A 23,568-nucleotide genomic window follows, 5' to 3' on the forward strand; every position below is an offset into this window, starting at 1 on the left:
CTTCAATACATAAACTGTTTTTTTTTTTGTTTTTTTTTTAATCTTTAAAGGTGTCAAAAGGCGTACGATTCATACGCACACCTCTAGTGAACACTGTGTTCATCCTGGTCTACACATCACACACGCAAACACAATTCCTTAATCAAAACTTTATTGAAAAAATAATAACATCATAGTGTTCAGCAGACACATCGACACAACTGCTTTAACAGTTTAACGTAACACAACAAACTAACTGAACTCTCAGTTAGCAGTCCCTCCCATACCCAGTGCTGTTTTGTCCTCCATAGTATATAATGCAATAAATATTAAGTGCTTTTTTTTGTCTGTGCACAAAACCAACACACAATCCCAAAGCTAAAGCAAAAATTTGTTGTATTCTCTTCTTGCAACTTAATGAAGTCAAACAGTTTGTGTAAAATGACACAAAATGCTCAAAGTGTGTAAAGTTCAGTTTGAACATTCAATGCTAACACTTATCTTTTTTAAGCAAGTATCCACAAACCTTGAAATCCCACATTAAATTCATGTTTAATAAAAAAAAAAAAAAAAAAAAAAAAAATCCAGCTCTTTTACGACACACACTCAAATGACATCACAAAAACAAACATAATGTAGTAATTTTTCTGTCCTGATATGTAAACACAACAGAAACAAATGATGATATTGACCCAGTTGACACATTTTTTCAGTGCAAGAAAATAACAAGGCATAAGTTAGTTTCCAATGTGCGTGATTTTGTGTGTTGCTTCCCCGCCCCCTTCATCATCTTCTGTTAAAGTCTTTGGTGATGACATTTGTTCCCCGTTTCTCCTTGAAGTTATGCATGGCGTTGAGGAAAAATTCATACCAAAAAAAGGTGAAGCCTGTTGAAAGCGCAGCTTTTACGAGACTGGGGGACAGGCCTTTGAAGAATCCTCGGAAGCCCTCCTCTTTGGCTATTTGAACCATGCAGTCGAGCAGACCTCTGTAGCTCCGCACCTGCACAGAACAGACAGAGGACAATGCTTCACCATCAAACCCAGAGCGCTTAATCAAATATGATGAAACATGCTGTTGAGGAGCTTACCTGTCCAAAGTGAGCTCTGGCTGCTTCAAAGCCCCCCACCTGCAGTCTCTTCTTGAACAGATCGAAGGGGTACGTGATTGTTTTGCTGATCATTCCAGCTCCACTCCCACAGACCAGACTTTTTAAGTTTCCTTGAATATGAACATAAAAAGTGACAGGATTTTAAACTCAACCCTGTGCATGTGTAAACGCTGCACAATTAAGAGTTTCCACTCACCTCCCGAGTTCCCAGCTTTGGGTCGTGGAGCCAACAACTTTTTAAAGATGTTGTAGAAGAAGAACTGCAGGCCAGCGTAAGGAAACACAGCCAAGAGCGTTGGTGACAGGCCACGGTAAAATGTTAGAGTTCCTTCTGATCGCCACATTGTAGACACAGCATGTCGCAGGTTCCTGTACACCTGGAAATATAAAACTGGGTTTCAGCAGTATACAGTGAGTGATTCTGCCTAAGGCAGGAATGAGAGAATATTTAACATGCTTTATGAATATTTCATCGTTGTAAGACTTGAAATGGCATTCAATGCTGTTGGTAGTGTGGGAAACAAAAACCTGTGTCCAAATCCTCAAATATTTCTACATTCGCCTAATTAAACACATTTGGATATCTCTGTCCTCAACAGACAAGTGAGCAAAAATCAATACTGGATGCCCGTGATCATTTCGGGTCCTCGGGCGGCATGATTCTGTCATGGAAATCAGTGCATGGGCTCAGGAACACTTCCAGAAATCATTGCATGATCCACAAATGTAGGTTAGAGCTCCATCGTGCAAAGATAAAGTCATATGTAAATGCCACCTTCTTCTCTGAACCAAAGCTCATTTAAAATGGATTTTGGCAAAGTGGAAAACCTGTTCTCTGGACAGACTAATCAAAACGTTTTACTTTTTTTGGAAAATATTGACGCTGCATTCTGCAGACTAAAGAGCAGAGGCACCATCTGCGTTGTTATCAGAGCTCAGTTCACAAGTCTGCACCTCTGGTATGGCGGTGCGTTAGTGTCTCTGGAATTGCCACAACTGCGCCACTGATGCTGAAAAAATATATACAGGTTGTAGAGCGATATGTGTTTCCACTTAGGCAACGTCTTTTTCAGAGAAGGTCCTGCATACTTCAGCAAGACATATGCTAAACTAAATACTGCATCTATTTGTATGTAAAGGTTTTAGAACAACCTTTACATACAAAATCCAGCAGCTGGTCTCTTCAGTTCCCAGACAATTACAGCTTGAACAGCCTCTTACAAAGTGGTAAACAATATGTTATGAGATACGTTTCTGTTATCAAATTTAAAATGATTTAACATTTTTCATTAAAATTTCTCAGCTTAAACACTTACTATATTTTCTGTACTCTTTAGTGAAAAAAATGTGACTTTATAAGATGTGCAAGTCATTGCATTCTGTTTTTATTTACATTTTTCACAATGTACCAAGTTTTTTTGAAACTGGGACTGTAAAATAAAAACCTGCATGACGAGCTGATGTATGAAATTCTGTCAAACATTGACAGCGACAGGATCAGCAATGATTAGTCCCACCTTGGGTTCTCCCTGAGCTGCAAAGCGTGTCCGCAGTGTGTCCAGAGGCTGGCAAACCACTGTGGCAGAGCAGGCTGCCAAGCCGCCACAGACGAAATGAACGCCTGCTGTCTGGCTGTCATACGGCGTTTTCTCATGGACCAACTCTGTCAGAAACTCAAAACTCGCAAACTGCAAATTGGACACAATAAAAGCAACTGTGTTGTTGAGATTGTTTACAGTAATATAATTGTTCCGCTTAGCCTGCAGTTCACAGTTCACACTTTGTACCTGGACAGCTCCGTAGCAGATGGAGAGGAGCTGTGCCGGGATGTGGCCCTTCCAGAAAGCAGACAGTCCCTCCTCTGAATGAATGCGGCGTGTTGCCTGAAATATCCCATAGTACTTTCCCTCTGGTGTTTTTGAAGACACGCGCTCTATCTGCAGCTACAGGGGGGAAATACAGATAAGAACACAACACAACCTGCATCTATCAGGCTTCAAGAGTTGTGTGAAGAGATTAAGGTTTTTATTTCAAATACACTTTACTGTGTGAACAGTGTGGTAATGAATGCAAATGTTTGCACATGCTTTTAGTACAGTCACCAATTGAAATGTGCAGTTACTGAAGAAAATACTGAAGGTCATAGCTGCTATTTCACTGTAATCTTCAAAGTCAACATGAATTCTCACTTCTGTCCCAGATCCTTACCTGAAATCTGATTTTAATTACGTCAAAAGGACTGATGAGGGCTCTGGTGACCATCCCGGCAGCTGAACCAGCGAAGGCTGCCTCCTCTGGGGACAGAGGTGCACTCTGGACACCAGGGTCATAGCCCACCATGTCTCTACAGCCTTAGGTTTCTAGAAACTCTAATGAAACAAATGACCAACCCTTTGTTCAGTTTAACACAGTTAAAAACAAACTTTAATTCAAGTTTAAATAGATAAAGATAATCTTAACTGCATCATGTTGGATGATAGGAGCTTGTTTTGTATGTATAATCTTAAGAACAGGTGTTTCAAAACTGTATTAAAGTGAGTATTTTGATATTTATAACAGCAGCTACATGCTAGATGTTATAAAACCTCCAGTTTGGTTTTGGGGGATGGACTTTAGAATAATACACAGTATTATATAACTCCTCTTTTCTATATACTTTTCAATGAAAATGAGAAATGGGTGCAGCAATTTACTGAAACATACTAACATACATGGGAATGCAGTAGATTTTCTGTAGATTTTTTTTTTTTTACTGTTCTAACAAGCTTGAAAGTCAATGTTTGGTATGACCACCTTTCTTATACATTACAGCCTGAAGTCTCTTAGAAAAGCTTTCTTGTAATTTCTTTAAGTAGTTTTCAGGAGAAGTTCCCCATCCATGTTTGGGATCACTGTCATTCTGAAAGCCTCCACCATGTTTTACAGATGGCTTTTCTCCTTGTCTCCCTTCCTTAAGCATGGCTTCTTGACATTCACCCTTACACTGAGACTATTTACAAGGAGACTTCAGTGAAAAGTTGATGGATCACCTGCAGGGCCAGTTGGATATCTCGTGCCCTGTGTCGGTCTTTCCTATTTCTTAAGGACATGGCTTTCATTTGCTACCCACCAGTCCAGTTTCCTCAAGGATACGCAACACTGGATGATAACTTAATTCGTGTGCCCTTTTATGCCTGAATGACTCATATGCCAGTGTTCAGTGGTTCAACAAACAAACAAACAAACAAACAAAGTTTTATAAGCCTTGGGGAATTATTGATAACACCACTGAAAAAATGTCAAGTATGTCTGCCTCCTCCGAAGTAAAATATAAAGAAACGAAACGTGGGGTGGCTCAAGACTTTTTCCCAGCAGCTGTTTCCTTGACATTACATTTACAGCTCCACCCATGTCATTCGTCATTTGTTAGGTGTCTGTTAATGGCTCGTTTTCTTCCATGGTCACCATTTATATAACTATAACACAACCATAAAATGCCATAAAGACCAGAAAAGTTAAAAAGAAAAAAAAAACAGACATGTGGAGGACATATAATAAGACCTTGGAACTAGCTAAGCTAAGCTAAGATAAACTAAGAACAGAGCAGGGATTAACTTGACAATAATGGTAACAGAAGCAGACAAATATCACCGTACCTTCATAAATACCACATCAGCTCCAACGGTGAACCTCAACTAGTGCAGTTCAAAATTAGTAGAACAGGAACAGGTTTCTACTACTTGCTAGCACGCTCCTAATATTACTGCCGGGTCGGAAGAGATTCTCCAAGACGAAATATCACGTCAAGATAAGTTCCTGCCTCACTGCACCGTGACAAATTCAGCAAGCAACTACTTAAAACTCACATCCTCTTTTATTTAAGACATCTATAGTGTAGACAGGTGTCGAAAGTACAAGAATAAGGGCTTCGTTTACGTTAACTTTGGGTTAGGGGAAGACCATAGGGTCTGCGGCGAAGAAAAGAAAGGAGGGACTCATCTTTCTGTTGATACTTCATCTTCGAAAGGTTGGGGTTGCGTCGAGGAAAGGCTGCCTACCAGAGCATACCTCTACCTGAGCGTAGATGTGACGAATTGGCATTAAATAGGTATAATTGTCACATAATTATCCTCCATTTGTTGGTCAATTATTTAACCACCGTTTTCTTTCAGTTCGGGAAAGTATTTACCCGTTTGTACCTTTCAGCGGGCGGTTATAACGCAAGTGTAGGCTGGGTATTAAACTCCACTTTGATTCGTTAGCGTCAATGCTAGCCATTAACGTTTGGTTTCCACTCCAGCTGTAACGGTTGTTGTTAATGTTGAAAACAAAGCTACCGTTAGACGAAATTTTACGTGTTCTTACACTAAACTAACGTTACCTAGTTGAATATGGAAGTAACATTGGTGTGTCACATCACAAGTTGAAGATAACTTGGCTCATGCTTGGTTGGGTGTTCGGTGAACTTTTTAGTTGACCTGGGTTGTATAATCCCCTCCATCCCTCAGTGAATGAGCTGCGGCCGGGGGCCAGCCAATTTGATGACTGTACAGGATTTTGCATGTATTGTGGTCACCAAAAGTGCCCGAATGTCTCCGGCTGTGGCCTTTTGATCTGTCTTTGAAAAGCTTATATTCTGCATGAAAACACCTGCAGTAACTGTCTGATTTCCACAGGTGACAGCCCTCCCGTGTAATTTGTTTACTTGCATCTGTAATGGAAAACTCTGCTGAAGACTACCGGATCCAGTCATTTGACCTGGACACGCAGAGGTTACTAAAAACAGCCTTGAAAGGTCAGCCTTTAACTTCTTCATGTGTGTCATTTTTGGATGCTGTTAAAAAAAAAAAAAAAGCGCTTAAACATATGCTCTCTTTTTCAGATCCATCTCTGGTGAACCTGGAGAAAGTATCCAACATCATTGTGGATCAGTCTTTGAAGGACACCGTGTTCAGCAAAGAGGCTGGGCGTATTTGCTACACTATAGTGCAGGTCAGTAAGACCCAGCTATATATTGCATTCAGGCTCCCACTTTTTGTCCACCCTACCACTGTTATCTGCCTGACACTTTGCTTGACACTTTCTGCAGGCTGAAGCCAAGCAGAACAATGGAAACGTGTTCAGGAGACACTTGTTGAACCGACTCCAGCAGGAGTTCAAAGAACGCGAGGAGATGAGGGCACGCTCTCTGCAGGAGTGGGTGTGCTATGTCACGTTCATCTGCAACATCTTCGACTACCTCAAAGTAAGAGCCAGAGAGAGTTTTGAGTTTTAACATTTAGGAAGGGGAAACACAAAGCAGCTTTGTTAAATCACTCCAATTAAAAGTGGAACCTTTTCATTGCCCTTATTAAGAGGACATCCTGCTTTTTTTTCTTCTATGTCCACACTGCAGATGAACACCTCCTATAGCTGCATTTTGGGGGTCCTAATATGTTCACTGCAGCACATTTAAGTGTCCAGGAACAACCACTAAAATTTGAACAGATGCTAATTATGCTGCTTCAAAAATCTAGGTCATGTCTCATGTAGTAAGGGGTTTATTCATTGGCAGTGTAAAGATGAGCCTGAAAGGTGTGGTCCTAACACACTCAGGTTTCATCCATGCTTGGAGCCACTGGCATTTTAAACAGAGTGATCCTTATTGGAAGACTACTCAATCCTGGCTTTTGTGTAAGAGAAATCAGAGTCAAGGACTTACCACAGTTTCCTTTTGTGTTATGTTGATAATACTGAGCTGCTGTAAGGACTCTCCACACTGTGTTTCTTAGGTGAACAACATGCCGATGGTGGCCCTGGTTCATCCTGTGTACGACTGCCTGATGAGGTTGGCCAAACCAGACGCTCTAATGAATGAGGATGAGGTGAGGAAGATATCTGTAGAAAGTATTTATCAGTCATTTGTATATAAGTGTAAAAGTGCTATAGTGGTTTTCAGGACTGATTGGGGGAGTGGGGTTGTTTTGTATAGTCAGTCGATATACCTCCTGTTCCACGGGGTGTTTTTGTCTGACTACAAATGCATATAAATCCCAAAAGGCCAATAAAAAAACTAAATTATCTCAATTGATTGCTGAAGCTTTCGTAATTGCATTTTGGCCAATGAACTTCCACTTTTTTTCTGCATAGTAGAAGAGTCACCTTTCATTTTAAAGGTTAAAAAGACTTTAATAGCCATTTTTCTACAAAGTAGCCAAAGGGTTGTAATTTTGAGGAAGACCTCAGTCAGTTTTTGGCTCCACATTGTTGTGTACAAATGTTTACAAATATGTGTGTATAAAAAGAGAGATTATTTCATGACTTTTAACTTAATTTCAGTTGAATTTTAAATTCTATATAATACAGATACGTGGCAAAGGCATACTTTTTAGTTCTTAATTTATGCTACCACGCTTGTGTGTGTATTTGCCTATGAAGCGCCTACACAGAAGATTTTCAACGACTGCAAATGTGCACCCATGCCATCCTCCAGCATCCTAACTGCACATTGTTTGACATGGATGACACTGTGTTGATTAGTTGAGAAGTGGGCCAGAGAAGCACAAAAAACCCCATCAAAGATTAAAAAAAATGCAGTATGAGAAACATAGGCAATGGCCTCTTTTAGTTTTACTTCAGCTCTTTGTAGGCTTCAACTTCACTCTTCTCTGTGGCTGGGTGGTGACCAATAACAGCACATGTAAGTGTAGTCCACAGATCTGTTGTAGCACATAATATTTATACTGCCCACATCTGGGCAGTCCATAGCTGCCGACAGTTTACCCTAACTACCGCAAAACCATAATCTCCCCTTTAGTGTGACATTCATTTTTACTGAGGCGTCTCCACCTTTCTCCACAGGTGGACTGTCTGGTGGTGCAGCTGCATCGCATCGGAGAGCAGCTGGAGAAGGCGGACAGCCAGCGGATGAATGACCTGTTCTTCCTCCTGCGGGACGGCTTTCTGCTCCAGGAGAGCCTCACGTCCATGGCCCGCCTGCTGCTGCTGGAGATCCTGGAATTCAGGGCCGGAGGTTGGATGCTCAGCAGCACCGCTCACAAGTACTACTACAGTGAAATAGCTGACTAGGACTCAAGGAGCAGGGCGCTGAGCACTAGAGCCTTCAAGCACCTTGGACACCTCTCAAGCGCCACTGATTACAAAACCAGCTTTTTGAGGATAGATAGCAATATCTTCCAGGCAATCTGAGGAGGAGTTTGAGAAGATGGTGATTTCTCTAAAAAGACTGATTCAATGTTCCTGAAGCGTGCTGTGGAATGTGCAATAGGTCACGCGGAGCTGAAGTTGAGTTAACGAGGTTTGACCACATTCAGGTTCACTTTGTCTTTGTTTCAAAGACATTTGTGTTCAGGTTTGATGCAGCTAGAGGAGCTGAGGCAACTTTTTTTTTACATTTTTAATCATTCTAGCATTCCTGTTTTGAGAGAATATTCTAACCTTAGTTTGTTTACCAAATCCAAATGACATTCCAGTCAGATGAAACCTGATTTGATTATTTTGATATTTTAGTGTAAAATTAAAATTTTGAAAAGGTTTTAAATTGCGGTGGGAAGAGTTTCTGCCTACTTTGTTCTGTAAAACTCCTGTTAGTGATCAGTTTGGCAGAGTCTTAATTCAGGGATTTATTTTATTTTTTGTTACTAACAGCAGACCAAGCGATTGGTTAAACCGCTTTTCTGCAGAAACATCACTCAGATTCCTTGATATAAAATATTTGTTAAACAAGCTGCGTCCATGTAACGTGAATACCATCACATGGTACCAACGACTCCATAAAGACTGACATGTTTATTTTTACCTTAAGAAGCTGAGGGCAGAGTGTTTTCTCCTCCTTTATCAGAGCTCCTTTTGCAGGTCAGTTACGATTGCAAAGCTCATAAAAAAAGTGTTTTTTCAAAACGATTTAACTTCTCTTTACACCAGCAACACTACATTTGATAGTCCACCATGGCTTTCAGGAGTTTGCTCAGGCACAGGTGCCCTGCTGTTAAAATATTTCATCTTTCAAATGTGGTGGTTTTCATAACCACAATCTGTAGAATGTATGTTGAAATTTGACTCTAAGGCAGTCTGACAATGATAAAAACAAAGAAGTTACTTAAAAGCCGCTCACAGATGCACTGAAGTATTTTGTCTCCTAAAATAATTTTCTTTGTTAGTGTAGGGATTTAAATTTCAGCTGTTTTTTTTTCTTACAGATTCTTGGGTCAAATCAACAAAACCAAGAAAAAAATAAGTTTGTGTGTTAAACTGCAATGAGTCAAAGAAGGACTTAACCAAATCCCTTAATGACTCCACAGACCTGACTGTAACATGAATCTATTTTTTACTACACTTTCCATTTTTTCTTTTTTATGATTGGGTTGTGCATTAAATGAAAGTTTGTTCTAATAAATCTTTGTAAGTTTGTATTTTTTGCGTTTATTATTGCAAATACAACACACTTGTACACAGTACAGCTTCCTTAATACAAAAGTGACAGTAAGCCATGTTCAGTTCTTTATACACGCTTCATCTCTCTGACAGCATTTTACAGTCCATATGATTTTCACGTCTCAGCACTTTGAGCGGCTGCAGCTCTTTGCAGCCGACCTGACTTCTGTCCAGTCTGTTAGTCATCAGATTTCAGTCGACGCCATTGCGCTGCTTTCTACCACCAGCGGTAGTGAGCATAGGCTCTGTTGGCTTCAGCCATCTTGTGCAGCTCGTACTTCTTCTTGATCACGTTGCCCTCTTTGCCAAAGGCCGCCAGCAGCTCCTGGGAGAGTTTTTCATACATGTGCGTGCGTCGGTGTTTGTTGTCCTGGCACTCTGTGATCATCCACTTCATTGCGAGGAAGCGTCGCCTGTTGTCCGTGAGTGGAATGGGCACCTGGGTGAGGTCAGAGGCCAAGAGGAATGCAATTACTCGCCTTTATGCTTTGCGGATATAAGATCAGCAAATGTGTCTAAAAACCAAACCACAAAGACAAACTGTGCGTTCCATTTTTAAAGTGTGGAAGCTTTCGAAAAGCATCTTTTGTCCTGTCTCCCTCCTCTCATCAGTTATGGCAGATGACTGCCTCTCCCTGATGCCAAATCAGCTGGAGATTTCTTCCTGTTAAAGGGGAGTTTTTCCTTCCCACTGTCACCAAATACTTTCTCATAAGGGTCATGTGACTGTTGGGCTTTTCTCTATATTATTGTAGTCTTTATGTTGCCTTGAGGCAACTTGTGACTTGGCTCTATATAAATAAAACTGAATTGAATCTTATTTTTCTGAGTTTTCTGTGCAGGCAATGGTGTGTGTCATTACTGACCTGGTAGTACTTTCCACCTTTCTGTATGCTGGCTAGCCCAACGACAGGCTTGCAGTTCTCCAGAGCCTGATGGAAGATGGTGTAGGGGTTACACTCGATCACTTCCCTCTCCCCCTCAGAAGCTTTGTGATACTTCTCCACCTGCTTCTTCTTTATGTTCTCCAGCGTCTAAACACGAGACAAACAGTAGTTATCTATTTACCGTTTATTTAGACTGCTGTTGACATGTCTGGTATTTATTATTAAATTGGTTTTTTTTTTACCTGTGTCATTATCTCTCTAGCCAAAACCTTGTTTCCATGTTTCATCATCATGTTGATGAATTTACTGAAAAACAAAGACAAAAATCATCACCTGACATGAACGTTCCTATACACACATCTTTCCTGTTGTTGTGAGCTGAGATGTGAGTCTACCTGATGACTGGGTCATCAAAAACAGAGCTTGTGACTCCGCTGGTGGCTGCCTTGATGGGCCTGAGGGCCTTGAGCTCGCGTTGTTCCTTCTCCTCGGCACTCAGCTCCGTCTCTGGTCGGCTGTAGGCCTCCTTGCTGACTTCAGGCTCCAGATAATAAGGGTTGTATCTGCTCCATCTCACCAGGAACACTCTGAAAACAAATGACAGGACGGAGTTTCACAAAGTTACTGGGTAGTTTGTGCCTGCAGACAGACCTCACTGTCAGCTGAAGAAAAAAAAACTTAAACTAATCCTAATCTATCAAACAAAATCCTTTTTGTGTTTCTCTAAAGCAAATGGTTATGATTGGGGTCATCACCAATTATACCTCACAGAGTTAATCAATTGGACCATTTACAAGGAATCTATCACATTAAAACTGTTCAAATTTCTTTTCACTTTCCTATGGTCACGTATCCTTGAAAACCCTGCTGTAAAACACAAGGCTAAGACCCAAGTACACAGTAAACAGGACCACTAAATAAATCCAATAACAGACTGTCAATACACAGCAGAAATGTCTCTGTGAATCAGGGATTTCTTCATTATTTGTCAGTCAATCACCAAAAATTATAGTATTTCTTCTTCTTCTTCTTTTTAATTTGGGTTCACTCAGCTTCTTCCCAGAATTATATAGCTGTGAACTAAATATCTGGGTTACAGGCTGCTGGTCAAACAAAGCAAGATACTCTAAAAGATGTCCACAGTCACCACCCACTTCATTTGACACACCTTGCTAGTACTGGCACCTTGCTAGTTGCCCTTTGTATTAATTTTCAATTTTTTTGGCATAAATTCAAAAAGGTGTTGGAAACATTCCTCAGAGATTTGGGTCCATATTGACATGACAGCACACACAGTTGCTGCAGATTTGTCACACATCCATCATGTGAATCTCTTGTTCTATCACAAACTAACGATGGTTTATTGGAGATGAGATCTGGTGACTGTGGCAACTTTGAGATCATGTGAGCTTTGTGACTTGGACCATTCAGAAAGCAGCAATCAGAAGATGATTAACTCTGGTCATAAAGAGATGGACATGATCAGCAAAAACACTTAGGCAGGCCCTGGTGTTTAAATGAAAGTTGGTGCTAAGGTGCTCAAGGAAAAATATCCACTACACCAATGCTGACCCTACCATCCAAACGGCGCAGCAGAAATCAAGACTCATTGCACCAGGTAACGCATTTCCAATCTTTTTTGTCCAATTTTGTTGAGTCTGTGTAAATTGTAGCCTCATTTTCCTGTTCTTAGCTGACAGAGATGGCACCCGGTGTGGACTTCTGCTACTGGAGCTCATCTGCTTCACCTGTCTTCCTCCTTCTGATGGTCAGTTTGAACTTAAGCAGGTCGTCTTGACCATGTCTAAATGAACTCAGTTGGTGCCATGTGATTGGCTGATTAGATATTTTGTTAACAAGCAGCTGAACAGGTGTACCTAAAAACAAACGGCCGATGAGTATATTTGCTGATTTGTTTTATAAATAATAAAAAATAAGTGAAAACGTGCAGATATTAATTATATGTGGGATCCATTTGTCATTATTTCCAAAACGTCTATAGGATAAAATAATGTATTAATAAAGAAGAAAAATTGACAATTCTGTCTTAATAAAAATAAAAATGTGCTAAACGCTGCACCCGTGCCTTCACCTCTTTGGAGGACTGTTTAAATGTAACACCACAGCTAGTTAGTTTATTTTGTAGCCACTTAAATTATATTAATGTATAAATAACGTACAACTCAAAACCGCCTGCTAATGTGTGCGTGTTCGTAAAAGACTTTTTTTTCTTTTTACCTCGGCGTCCAAGGTTTTAATAATCCTGAGATGGAAGCAGCCATCTTGAAAGTGTGAGCGTCGGTTAGGACCCCGGGTTAGTAGTCTCGCAGGTGCCTTTGGAATAAAAACAAAAATGTTGCTTTCTGAAAATTCTCATTTGACATTTTTAGTCCCAAAATTGAAGAATTATATATTTTTTTAAATAAGATATGTTGTCTTTTTGTGAAAATAATTCCGACAATTATTTTCTTCGGACTCTCGCGGACACGCCGGTGACATCACGCGATGTTTGTAGTGCTATGGCGTACCAGGAAGGGGAGTCGCTTGAATCTTGGCTCAGTGAGTTATTAATCCCATTTTTATTAATTAAATAGCATGGCTAATTAGCTAGACGTGTTGCTCCGCTGTGACGGCAGAGAAAATCAGCGTGTGCAGAAGCTGTCAGCACCTCGTCGAAAGCGGCTTTCCTGCAGTTTGAGCAGAGATCCAGGCTGCCAGCCCAGTCCAATCAGTGTCTGCATGTTTAGCTGAATGGGTGGAGAGCTGTAATAAACACAAGTCTGTGCCCGTGACAGCTCAGTGCGTGCAGTGATTGTGCAGAGGCGCGGAGCTCCGCGGATAGTTACCCCTCGCTGTACAGCTTTAGCGCAGCTTTCATGGCAGAAACAGATGGGTGTGGGTGATGAATGAACAGCACTGGAAACTGTGGACAATGCATCTGTTATTACACAGGGGATGAGTTGTAACAGTCACTGCATTGTTGGGGTCAGCACACGGGACTCACATGTGTATATATAGTCAATGTATATACATACGTGTGTGTATGTAAATATAAGTATATATATATATGATGTGTGTTTGTGTGTAACAAATATTGCTGTGTTTTTGTTTGGCTTTTGAGATTTGGGTTGTGCAAACATTTAAATAGAAGGTATTGTGAAGATTAAACCAATTAACCCAGGTTACTCAATAAGTTTGTTTACCCAAGACGGGGGTGAGTCAGTGTGTGCTGTATGTGGATGACTGGAAATCTGAGGTGGTGGATAAAGTGGTGCAAGGACTGAATAACCTAAAAAACTAAAAGGATCAGCCATGTCTTTTGTCAATCTGCAGAGTAAACATTGCAGAGAGGGAAGCAAGGGGTTTGAGCCCTCAAAGCTTATCACATTTCAGATTTCTCTTAGTAATTAGCCACAAAAACTTAAGAACCCCCCAACCCCAAATGTGAATGATAAATATTTATTGATAATGAAGCAGTGAGCAAGGCCGCAGGCTTGAATTGGGGGAGACTTTCACTGAGGATTGATGCCAGATACCTTTAGACTGGTTAAGGGCGGGGTGGGGCAGGATAACAAGGGCAAACAGGTGTGTGGCGCAAGTAGTTATTTATAGACGCATGACCAGGAGGGGAGTGTTTGGGGCTGTGGTTGGTCTCCTGATTTATCGCCAATGAAATAAAAATTATATACAGGTCTGTGTTTTTAGTTTCAGTCTTTAAAAACTTGGTTGTAGAGAAAGAATAAGGAGGCGATGGTGTAGATGCTTGTGAGATGTCTGTGAGTCTGTTGACTTCAGGTTTTGTGTTTATGTGTCTTTCATATTCCCAAATAAAAACAGATTAATATTAAATACATAAAATATAAAACTAGGGACGCAGTGGTTGTGAATTCTGGGTTGATACTGATGTTTAAATGAACATTTTGGCCAATAACAAATCCTGATATTTATGTTGATTTTTTTGTTTTATGTTATTATTTGGGTTTTTTTGGTTCAGAGCTTTTCTTTTCTTCCTCATCATCACAATGGGTCAGACTAAACTCTCTGTAAACAAAGTATTCAGCTGATTAGCCTCAATACTAATACATCACTGATAACCACTATCAACAGTCCGATAATATCAGATTCTTTAGAAATATCGGTCAGAGATGATCTTTAATGCAGAATAACTACTTTTTAGCCTGCTTGTTCTGACTTTGTAAGCAGGATTTTTACTTGGAGTGAGTAAATATCGAGCCTTTATGTTAATGTGCAGTTTTCTGATCCAATTTCTGTTTTATTTATATAATGCCAAATCACAACTACAGTCGCCTCCAGGCGTAGAATAATACAGAGAAAACCCCAACAATCAGGCAATCCCCTTTAAGCAGGCACATGGTGACAGTGGGAAGGAAAAACTCCCTTTTCACTGGAAGGAACCCATCAGATTCACTGATAGAAGATGCTCCTTAAAGGCATATGTTTAGTTGGTGCAATGGTCTTTCTCTAACAGATAAAGCCACCCATCCAACAAACCGGCAAGAGGATTGGGAGTACATCATTGGCTTCTGTGATCAGATCAACAAGGAACTGGAAGGGTACGTCTAATTCATTTTTATTTTTTTCAACTAGCACAGGAATATATTTATGGATTTTTTTTTTTCCTTCCATCCGGTCTCTTTTTCTTGCAGTCCCCAGATAGCCGTAACGCTGCTCGTACACAAAATCCACTCTCCACAAGAATGGGAAGCCCTTCAAGCTCTGACAGTAAGAAATGCTGCACAGAACCGTCAGCAAGCACATTTTTACGAACTACTAAACCAACCATTCACATAAATGTCGTGTGGGCAGGTGCTGGAGGCGTGTATGAAGAACTGCGGCAGACGGTTTCACAATGAAGTCGGAAAATATAGATTTTTGAATGAGCTGATTAAAGTTGTTTCTCCAAAGGTGGGTCGTCTTCAGGTAGGTTTCGTGCTGATAAAACATGTGCTGAGTGGCTAATGAGTCATTGCTTTGTATTTCCAGTACATGGGCGACAGTGCGCCTGAGAAGGTGAAATTGAAGATTGTTGAAATGCTGTACAGCTGGACCGTCGCTTTTCCCAGTGAAACCAAGATCGGTGAAGCCTACCAGACGCTGAAGAGACAGGGTATGTGTGGATGTGGATCAGTCAGATTAGCATAAAGGATATAAAGACACATCTTCCTCAGTCCTGTCCTTGCTCACTTTGACAGGCCTCGTGGCACATGACCCAGAGTTACCGCTGGACAGGACTCTGATTCCTTCTCCTCCAACGCGACCTAAACATCCTGTGTTTGACAATGAGGACATGGGCAAGGTGAGAGATTGCCTCATCCTATTGAAATCATTTGTCTTAGTGTAAACATACTCCGTGTACTTATATTATTACAACAAGCAGACTGATGTCTGTGTCTGTGTAGCTGCTTGCTGAGCTTCTCCGGAGTAAAAACCCAGAAGATCTTCAGGAAGCCAACAGATTGATCAAAAACATGGTGAAAGAGGTGAGACATGTCAGACCCTTTTGAATGAGACTATTTACTGCAGCCATTGTGTTCTTTTTCAAATGCACTTCGCACTGTTTGTTTGATGTAAAACCCTGTATTGTTTTGGGGGTTTTTGCCAGGATGAGGCACGGGTGCAGAAGGTTACAAAGCGAATGCACACACTGGAGGAGGTGAACATCAACGTCAAGTTACTGACCGAGATGCTGTCCCACTACAATAAAGACAGTTCCACTGACTCTGACAAGGAGATTATTAAGGTGTGGGCCCATGCCATAGACTGTATACAAAAGATGGAGGTGACCACTGCAATTTAACCCACTGGCTTGTGCGCTGCCTTTTTGAGATTGATTTTAGTCACCACAAGTGACCATAACTGGACAAGATGGTGCAGCTTTGAGTTATCAGCCAGCTAGGTTTGTCCGAAAACTAAATCAATAGACTGCAGGATGAATCGCACAGACACAGTCACATGCTAATTATTGCAAATGAAATAATATCTTCATTTAAAAATTGGAAGCACATTCTTATTGGATTTGATGAGTACAGTTAAGTGAATGGATAGCTATGCAATGCTATACTGAATAAAAATGCTCAAAAACGCACAAACACCATAAACACAGCAGACACTTCCAGTTCAGTTATTTGATTTAGCTCAGGTGAACCCTAGCAAGGAACTAACAACTAAAGCCTCCTGTGCTGATGACCCACCGGTCATTCATGTTGGAGGGGTGATGATTGGGGCTTGTTTTGCAGCCCCAGGGCACCTTGCAGTCATTTTGCCCATGAACCTTTCTGTTTACCAAAGTATTCTGGAGACAGTTGGGAGGCCATCCGTCTGACAGCTGAAGCTTGGCTGAAATTGTGTCATGCAACAGAACAATGACCCCAAGCACAGCAGTTAATGTACAACAGAATGTCTAAAGTTGTTGTGAAGGGGAAAATTACCTATACAGGACACAAACATGTTTTTTTTCTACTGAAAATTTGGAAATTTTAACCTCGTATTTGGAACCAGCCTCAAGTGGCCATTTGAGGAACTGTCGTTTTTGGCACTTTGGGTGGAAGTTGCTGGTTGGTCCCTGCAGAAAAAAAGCACACATACAATTCAACAGGATCATCTTCTTTATTTTTTATTCAACAATCAGAAAATGGAAAAAGTTGGAACAGATATTTTCAATTCAGTATTTAAAGGCACAGATAAAGTTATATTCATGCTTTGCACTCTAGTAATTTGCTTTATCATTTCATTGTGGGTTGAATGCACAGTGTTTTTGATAAAATATAGTTTGAACCTGATGTTTTCATTTGATATTTTAAAATTCTTTAATGTCTGTCAAGTTTCTAACAACAGCAGTACACAGCAGCTGGTGTTACATCTGCACGTTAACCATAAAGCACGTCCTTTGTGTCACCTCTCAGGAGCTCTACGAGCGCTGTGACAAGCTGAGACGAGCTGCTTTCAAAATGGCCACTGAGACAGAGGACAATGACACCAGTTTAGGTTTGTCACATTGGTCTCGGTTTGACTGAGCAAGCCCTGTCTTCACTTTTTGTGCATAAAATCTATAATCGCTGACCTTTGGCTCCTCAGGTGACATCCTCCAGGCCAGCGACGACCTCTCCAGGGTCATCAATGCCTATAAGAAGATTGTTGAGGGGCAACCAATCAACGGCGACAGCGAAGAACCTCTGTCGACAGCTGGTCACAGCGAGAGCGGTCAGAGATTTATTTTTTTTTATGTTTTTTTTTTTTTTTCTAAAAACTTGATTGCCCTTTTGTATCTAATACATCTGCTGCATTCTCTTTTCATGTCTGTGTCGCTCAGCAGAAACCACAGATACACTGATCGACCTCGCCGGCCTTGATGTTCCGAGCCCTCCACAGCCTGCTGTTCCACCACCCCAGCCCTCACATCCTGTCGTTGCTGATCTCACAGTGATCCCCATCCCCGTCCTGCCTCCTCCTCCCAAACGCCTCGCTGGCAGTCAGGGCAGCAGCCCGAGTCATCCCCCTGCCAACAAGGCCTCCACTGCCCTCTCTCTCCTGGATGATGAGCTACTGTCTCTCGGTAGAGCATCCCCAACGTGTCTCATTGAATTAAAGGAGCAGTTTGACAGTTTTGGAAATCTGCTTTTATTGTGTTTTAGTGAAACGCTAAATGAGAAAACCATCTAATGAGTCATGTTTTTGTTGTATCTTATGAGAGATGATGAAAAAAAAGTCTTGTATGATGACAAATGCCTCCATCGTCTCCCAGGACTGAATGACCCTCCTACCTCTCAGAGCAGCCAATCAAAACCAAAGCTGGATGAAATCTCCAACCAGTGGACTTCCTTGCAGGTACTCTAGGATAACTAACTGCAGATATGTAGTCAGTGTGTAACAGAATAGAGTAAATTATCTTTCGTCTTCCTGTCCTTGTCCTCCACAGGCCCCAGCAACAAGCGTTGGTATGTTTGGCAGCGTAGCTTGTTCAGGTCCAGTGGTGCCACCAGCTGAGCCAGCTGTCACCCACAGTCTACAGAACCTGCAGGATCTGGCCATGATGGGCTTTTCAGATCACAAGAGGTGATCTATTCATGTTTTTCCCTCCACTGTTTATTTGAAACCAGTATTTTAAATTCTCAAGGTAGCAAAGTTTCTGTAATTCTGTCTCGTAAAGCACTAATCTGAGGATATTTTGGCATAAGTATCCTATACTTTTCAAGAACACCACTGTGAGGTCTTATTGGGATTTATTAAATGGGGTTTTCAGTTTATCCAACCAGACGACGGCCAGAGTAACCAGCTTTGGAGTGCCTGTAGCAGCACCGCCCCTCGTACCTGTGCAGGGCTCTCCATCTTCAGCGGCTCTTCTCCAAGGACCCTTGCCTGGCTCTCCAGCCTTGGCCCATGTGAAGGCTCACAGCTTCGACTCAGCCCCAGGAAGTCCGCTGTTCCGCTCTCTGTCCCCTTGCCACCCTCCACTCCAGGGCAGCCCGGCTAGACCCAATGAAATCTCCCTGAGCAACGTACACGTCCCCCTGGAGGCCATCAGACCGAGTAAGAGACAAAGACAGGGCTCAGCAGCTAAGAGGGTAGTTAATGGCTGCCTTTGCTTGACTGGCTATTCTCTGTGTGTCCTCAGGTAAAGTCTTACCTGTGACTGCATATGACAAGGATGGCGTTCGCGTGCTGCTCAACTTTGCTTCTGACTGTCCCCCTGGGCGGCCTGACGTGTTGGTAATGGTGGTGTCGATGCTTAATACAGCACCCCTGCCTGTTCACAGTGTGGTCCTACAAGCTGCTGTGCCCAAGGTAAAGACATTAACACATCTGTTCTTTCATTGTGAGCATCACCTAGTGTTTGCTTTTGATTGGCTCCTACATTGTGACCTATCACCTACTCATTTCCTAAAGGATAACTGGAAAAGTCTCTCTTTAGATCTCTTGAAATGTTTTGTCTTATCCTCCAACCACAGGATTCATACGTAAGTCAGTGCTGCTTTTTTGGCTTTTAAGTACTTTTTATGGACTTTTTCATTCCTTCTATTACTTTTGTACTATTCAAGGTATTTGGGATGAGTAGAGGTTTTATTGAAATCCGAAGTGACAGGCTGAATTTCTAAAGCTTGAAAACAGTTTAGCTCTATCAGATCACTTCATTTTTCATATTCTGAAATGTTATTGGATGATTGGATGTTTCTTGTCCAATAACACCTTCTAAAATGTTTAACACAGATTTAAAACCTTTCCAAGAACATACTCCAATCAGCCAATAATCTTAAAACTACCTACCTAATGTTGTGGATGTCTTCCTTCTGCCATTAAAATAGCTCTGACCCATTGGTGCATAGACAGTTCCTCAACTAGCAACAGGTCAGTGCCTTTGGCTCTTTGTTCGTGGCAGTTTTTGCACTGTGTCAGGGTGCATTGTCCAGCTGGGGGAGACGCTGATGGAGGGAATGATTTGCCATAGAGGGGCATTCTTGGTCTGTTTCCCAAGCTTTACTGTAGAATATTGCATTATTAGGGATTGATAGACTGATTGGGGACACTGAGTCGATTTACCGATCAGTCTACATCTCTACCCTCACCTGTAGTCACAAGCTTTGGATGTTGACAGAAAGAATACATTACGCAGATACAAGCAGCAGAAATTAGCTTTCATTTCTGTGACTGGGTGAAGGGTGACTGGCCTCTCCCTTGGAGACAGGGTGAGGAGTTCAGTGATTCTGAAGGGACTGAGAGTAGAGCTGCTCTTCTGCTTCAAAAGGAGACAATTGAGGTGGTTTGAGCATCTGACGAGGAGGCTCCTGGGCACCTTCTGGCTGAGGTGTTCTGGGCATATCTGACTGGGAAGGAGGTCCACTGGAGACCTTGATGCACACGCTGAAGAGATTACACCTCTCAGGTGTCCTGGGAATGCCTTGGTGTTCCGCTGGATGAGCACTGCTTAGGCTGCTGCTTCCCTGCAAAAGTGATGGATGGATGGATGGACTATTTGAACTGAAAGAAACTTTAATTGGTCGCTAATCCACAATGTCTTAAGTTCATCTTTCACTTGTGATGTCTGTTGCTCAGTCTCTTTCCTTAAGTCATCTTTCATGATTGATAATCAATTCCATCCCTCTCTTAATCTAAGTTCATGCAAAGCTGATATGAGGCTTCAATAGTCTTCAGTCTTCATAGTGTGAAATGTCCCTTTGCCACTTACAGCAACACAAAGAAAAATTGTGAATCCTCTAATAAAGGCATAAAAGAACAGCGTTGACTCTTCCTTTTGTCTTCCACCAGTCGATGAAGCTGAAGCTGCAGCCCCCGTCGGGAACAGAACTGGCACCCTTTAACCCCATTCTACCTCCAGCCTCCATTACTCAGATCATGCTGCTGGCTAATCCAGCAAAGGTAGATTACATAATAACACTTCCAGCTGCAACAATATACAAACAATACATAAACTATGTGGACAAAAGTGTTGGACTACGCCGCTTAATCTTCGAATTTAGGTGTTTTAAGCAGTCTTTCTGTACAAGTTGGTCATTCTAAATTTCAGTGTGGTGCTGTGATGGGGTGTGGCCACTGCAACAAGTCAGTTTCTGTTCCAGCATGACTTTGCCCCAGTGTACAAAACAAAGTGCATAAAGGATCTGTTTGGTGATTGGCCAGCGGAGAATCCTTTGGGATCAACTAGAGCAAAGATTGTCAGACAGGTCCTCTTGTTCAACATCATTGTCTCACATCACAGATACTCCAAAATCCTGTACAAAGTCTTCCCCTAAGAGTGGAAGCTGTTACAACTGCAAATATATGCCTATGGATTTGGAATGGGATGCCATAAAAGCTCCTGTAGCTCTAATGTATAGGTAGCCCAACACTTTATTCAAAATAGTGCATTTTCAGAGCTGCAAATCCTTCTGCAGGAGTGTGTAAGTTTGCATGTTCTTTGCTTGTTGTCCTTGCAGGATAAGGTGCGTCTGCGCTACAAGCTGGCTTTTACTCTTGGAGACCGCCCGTGCAACGAGGTCGGAGAGGTTGACCAGTTCCCCGCTCCAGAGATGTGGGGTCATCTATAGCAGCGGTGGAGGCCAACTGCTCAGCAGGGACAGGCCGGTTCATACTCCATGATGGTGTGTGTGTGTGTGTGTGTGTGTGTGTGTGTGTGTGTGTGTTCATATCCATCCCAGAGAGACCGGAGGGGGAACTTTTGTTATATTCTTCACTTCAGCTTTACATTCCTTACAATGGTTCATGTTTTGGACGTTGTTATTGCTGAGATGCTAAAAGCAAACACTAAAAGTTTATTGATGCAGTGCTTGCAGATAGCTAACAAAGCAAAGATAGACACTGGTGCTTATAGGCTATTGACAGATATTTTAATGCATTTTCCCTAAGGGGAAATGGTTTGAAACTGCAATGACTAATGCATTAGAGACTTAAAATGTTGGGTTGATCACAACAAATATTTTAAAAGAAAATAACCTTGAAGTTAGCAGAGCCTGCGCTGCAGATGTGCTTCTATTTATTCGTGTTGCTGAACATTTATACTTGAATATATCCTGAGAGTTGAAGATTAGGTTGACATGAATGATTCAGTCAGATATCATTGCTGCAGAAAGAGAAGAGGGGCGTGTGGTTTGGATTATTCTGTCCAGCAGGATTTTGGATATGTGTGAGTAAATTGTGTTGCTAATGTAGCCCTGTGCTAGGTTATGAAGGAAACGTTGTGCAACAGCACTTAGATGGTAATGTGTAATTGCAGAAATGCAGTTAGGAGTCCAACACTGGTTTTATTTCATGTTTTCATTTTGAAGATAAATGATTCTCAGTTAGTGGTTGTCCATAGTTTGGTTTTGTATTATTAAAAATGTTTACTCCCCTCCTACCAGGCTCAGTATTGGGAGTATTTCTGTCATAGTTATTTTCTGTTCCTGGTACGACAGTGGATCGCTAAACCCCAAAAATGTGAACTGAACCAACCTGAATCTGAATCCAGAACGAAGCGGATTATTATCCAGTATGCAGTAGTGGGATGGAGTGACACTGTACTTAGTCCTCTCCGACCCCTTTCACTTTCTGCACACCGAAGATGTGGATAAAATGTATATTTTTGTTCAGAGATCCACACTGAGATCCTGTTATGCCGTCATCAGATTCAATAGGAAGAATCTGTGAACTGTCATCTACAGACCTCTTGGCAGACCTGCCGGCTTTAAAACTTGGACTTTGCTACAAAAAAAGGTCCTGCAGCCACCTCAGCCTGTTTTGCAATTGATAAGTTTACATTTTTTAAGTTATCTCAAAATTTCAACGTAATAACTTAGACTGCTGAAATTTAAACAAACTTCCGTAATATTTGGATGAAGTCACTTTTCTTTCAGGCCTGCTTCACAGAGGGTAGACCAGATAATCTTGCTCTGTGAACTATAACCAGTGACTTACCAAAAGCAATTTGCCAACTACAGTCTGTCAAGTGTTGATAGTAAAGAGTGACATTCATGTTGCTGCTGTAACATGTTTGATAGATGGTGGTCTATATGACAGGTTCACTAATCTGGGCTGAGGTATTACCAGGTTCTGTTGGTGGTCTTTGGGTTCACAGCCATCTTCCTGACAAACACCCAAATTGTCATGTGGGCTGAACTATTTCAAAACAGAATCCAGGTTGTTTCAGTTTTTCTTGTTTAAAGTAACCCGGGCCAGTATTATCCAGGGACATCTCAAAGCTTTAAATATTTTTATACCCATACTAAGAATTGTTTTATCAAAGACTTTAGCTTTTTTCTGGCACGCAGTGCAAGTTTTCGGACCTTACATACGCTCCAAAACACACATTTAGACAATGTTTGATCCATTCATATTTCCACATCTCAACATAAAGAGGACCAACCAAACTACAATTTGAAGCACCACAATGAAGGCGCTGAATACTTGAGAGTTCATGACTTTATTCATTTAAAATGAACTCACAACATTAAGGGGTCTGAACACTTTGACTTCACTGCATCCCATCTCTGATCGTTCTCTATTCATCATACTGGATGTACAGAAGTGTGTTTACTGTACATAGCATCTAATGTAATAATGTAATGTACCTGCTGTTTGGTGTATGACAACTTCTGTGAAAATGTGACTTGTAGATTTTGGGAGTGTTAGGACTGTATATATAAGGTATGATGTGTCATTTCTTTGCTG

General features: G+C 41.5%; 4 protein-coding genes across 6 annotated transcripts; 2 read left to right on the top strand and 2 right to left on the bottom strand.

Annotated features, from left to right (window-relative positions):
- Window positions 1-134: 134 nt before the first annotated feature.
- slc25a19 (solute carrier family 25 member 19) lies at window positions 135-4,863 on the bottom strand. Its single transcript, XM_031730092.2, has 7 exons — window positions 4,726-4,863; window positions 3,299-3,459; window positions 2,878-3,033; window positions 2,608-2,778; window positions 1,287-1,467; window positions 1,070-1,200; window positions 135-981 (listed from the first exon to the last, which is right to left on the bottom strand). Exons 2-7 carry the CDS (start codon window positions 3,428-3,430, stop codon window positions 766-768), a joined length of 987 nt encoding a protein of 328 aa, XP_031585952.1. The 5' UTR covers window positions 3,431-3,459; window positions 4,726-4,863; the 3' UTR covers window positions 135-765.
- A 173-nt stretch (window positions 4,864-5,036) lies between these two features.
- On the top strand, window positions 5,037-9,464 carry mif4gdb (MIF4G domain containing b). Its single transcript, XM_031730094.2, has 6 exons — window positions 5,037-5,177; window positions 5,746-5,864; window positions 5,952-6,061; window positions 6,159-6,314; window positions 6,841-6,933; window positions 7,910-9,464. The coding sequence occupies exons 2-6, from the start codon at window positions 5,786-5,788 to the stop codon at window positions 8,135-8,137; spliced, it is 666 nt and encodes a 221-aa protein (XP_031585954.1). The 5' UTR covers window positions 5,037-5,177; window positions 5,746-5,785; the 3' UTR covers window positions 8,138-9,464.
- A 6-nt stretch (window positions 9,465-9,470) lies between these two features.
- mrps7 (mitochondrial ribosomal protein S7) lies at window positions 9,471-13,052 on the bottom strand. The gene is made up of 6 exons (XM_031730093.2): window positions 12,918-13,052; window positions 12,628-12,723; window positions 10,785-10,976; window positions 10,632-10,695; window positions 10,369-10,536; window positions 9,471-9,941 (listed from the first exon to the last, which is right to left on the bottom strand). The coding sequence occupies exons 2-6, from the start codon at window positions 12,669-12,671 to the stop codon at window positions 9,720-9,722; spliced, it is 690 nt and encodes a 229-aa protein (XP_031585953.1). The 5' UTR covers window positions 12,672-12,723; window positions 12,918-13,052; the 3' UTR covers window positions 9,471-9,719.
- Window positions 11,989-23,517, top strand: gga3b (golgi associated, gamma adaptin ear containing, ARF binding protein 3b). 3 transcript variants are annotated; one of them, XM_039610676.1, is made up of 17 exons: window positions 11,989-12,007; window positions 14,879-14,963; window positions 15,057-15,132; window positions 15,217-15,315; window positions 15,394-15,517; window positions 15,603-15,706; window positions 15,810-15,890; window positions 16,013-16,150; window positions 17,313-17,394; window positions 17,485-17,610; window positions 17,723-17,962; window positions 18,152-18,234; window positions 18,326-18,462; window positions 18,650-18,936; window positions 19,022-19,191; window positions 20,671-20,781; window positions 21,339-23,517. In XM_039610676.1, the coding sequence occupies exons 4-17, from the start codon at window positions 15,232-15,234 to the stop codon at window positions 21,447-21,449; spliced, it is 1,878 nt and encodes a 625-aa protein (XP_039466610.1). In that variant the 5' UTR covers window positions 11,989-12,007; window positions 14,879-14,963; window positions 15,057-15,132; window positions 15,217-15,231; the 3' UTR covers window positions 21,450-23,517. The 3 variants fall into 3 exon arrangements, with proteins under 3 accessions (XP_039466610.1, XP_031585951.1, XP_039466609.1); XM_031730091.2 differs by lacking the exon at window positions 11,989-12,007 and adding an exon at window positions 12,885-12,948; XM_039610675.1 differs by lacking the exons at window positions 11,989-12,007; window positions 16,013-16,150 and adding an exon at window positions 12,885-12,948.
- Window positions 23,518-23,568: the final 51 nt, after the last annotated feature.

Source organism: Oreochromis aureus, linkage group 4, assembly GCF_013358895.1.
Source record: "Oreochromis aureus strain Israel breed Guangdong linkage group 4, ZZ_aureus, whole genome shotgun sequence".
Taxonomy (NCBI): domain Eukaryota; kingdom Metazoa; phylum Chordata; class Actinopteri; order Cichliformes; family Cichlidae; genus Oreochromis; species Oreochromis aureus.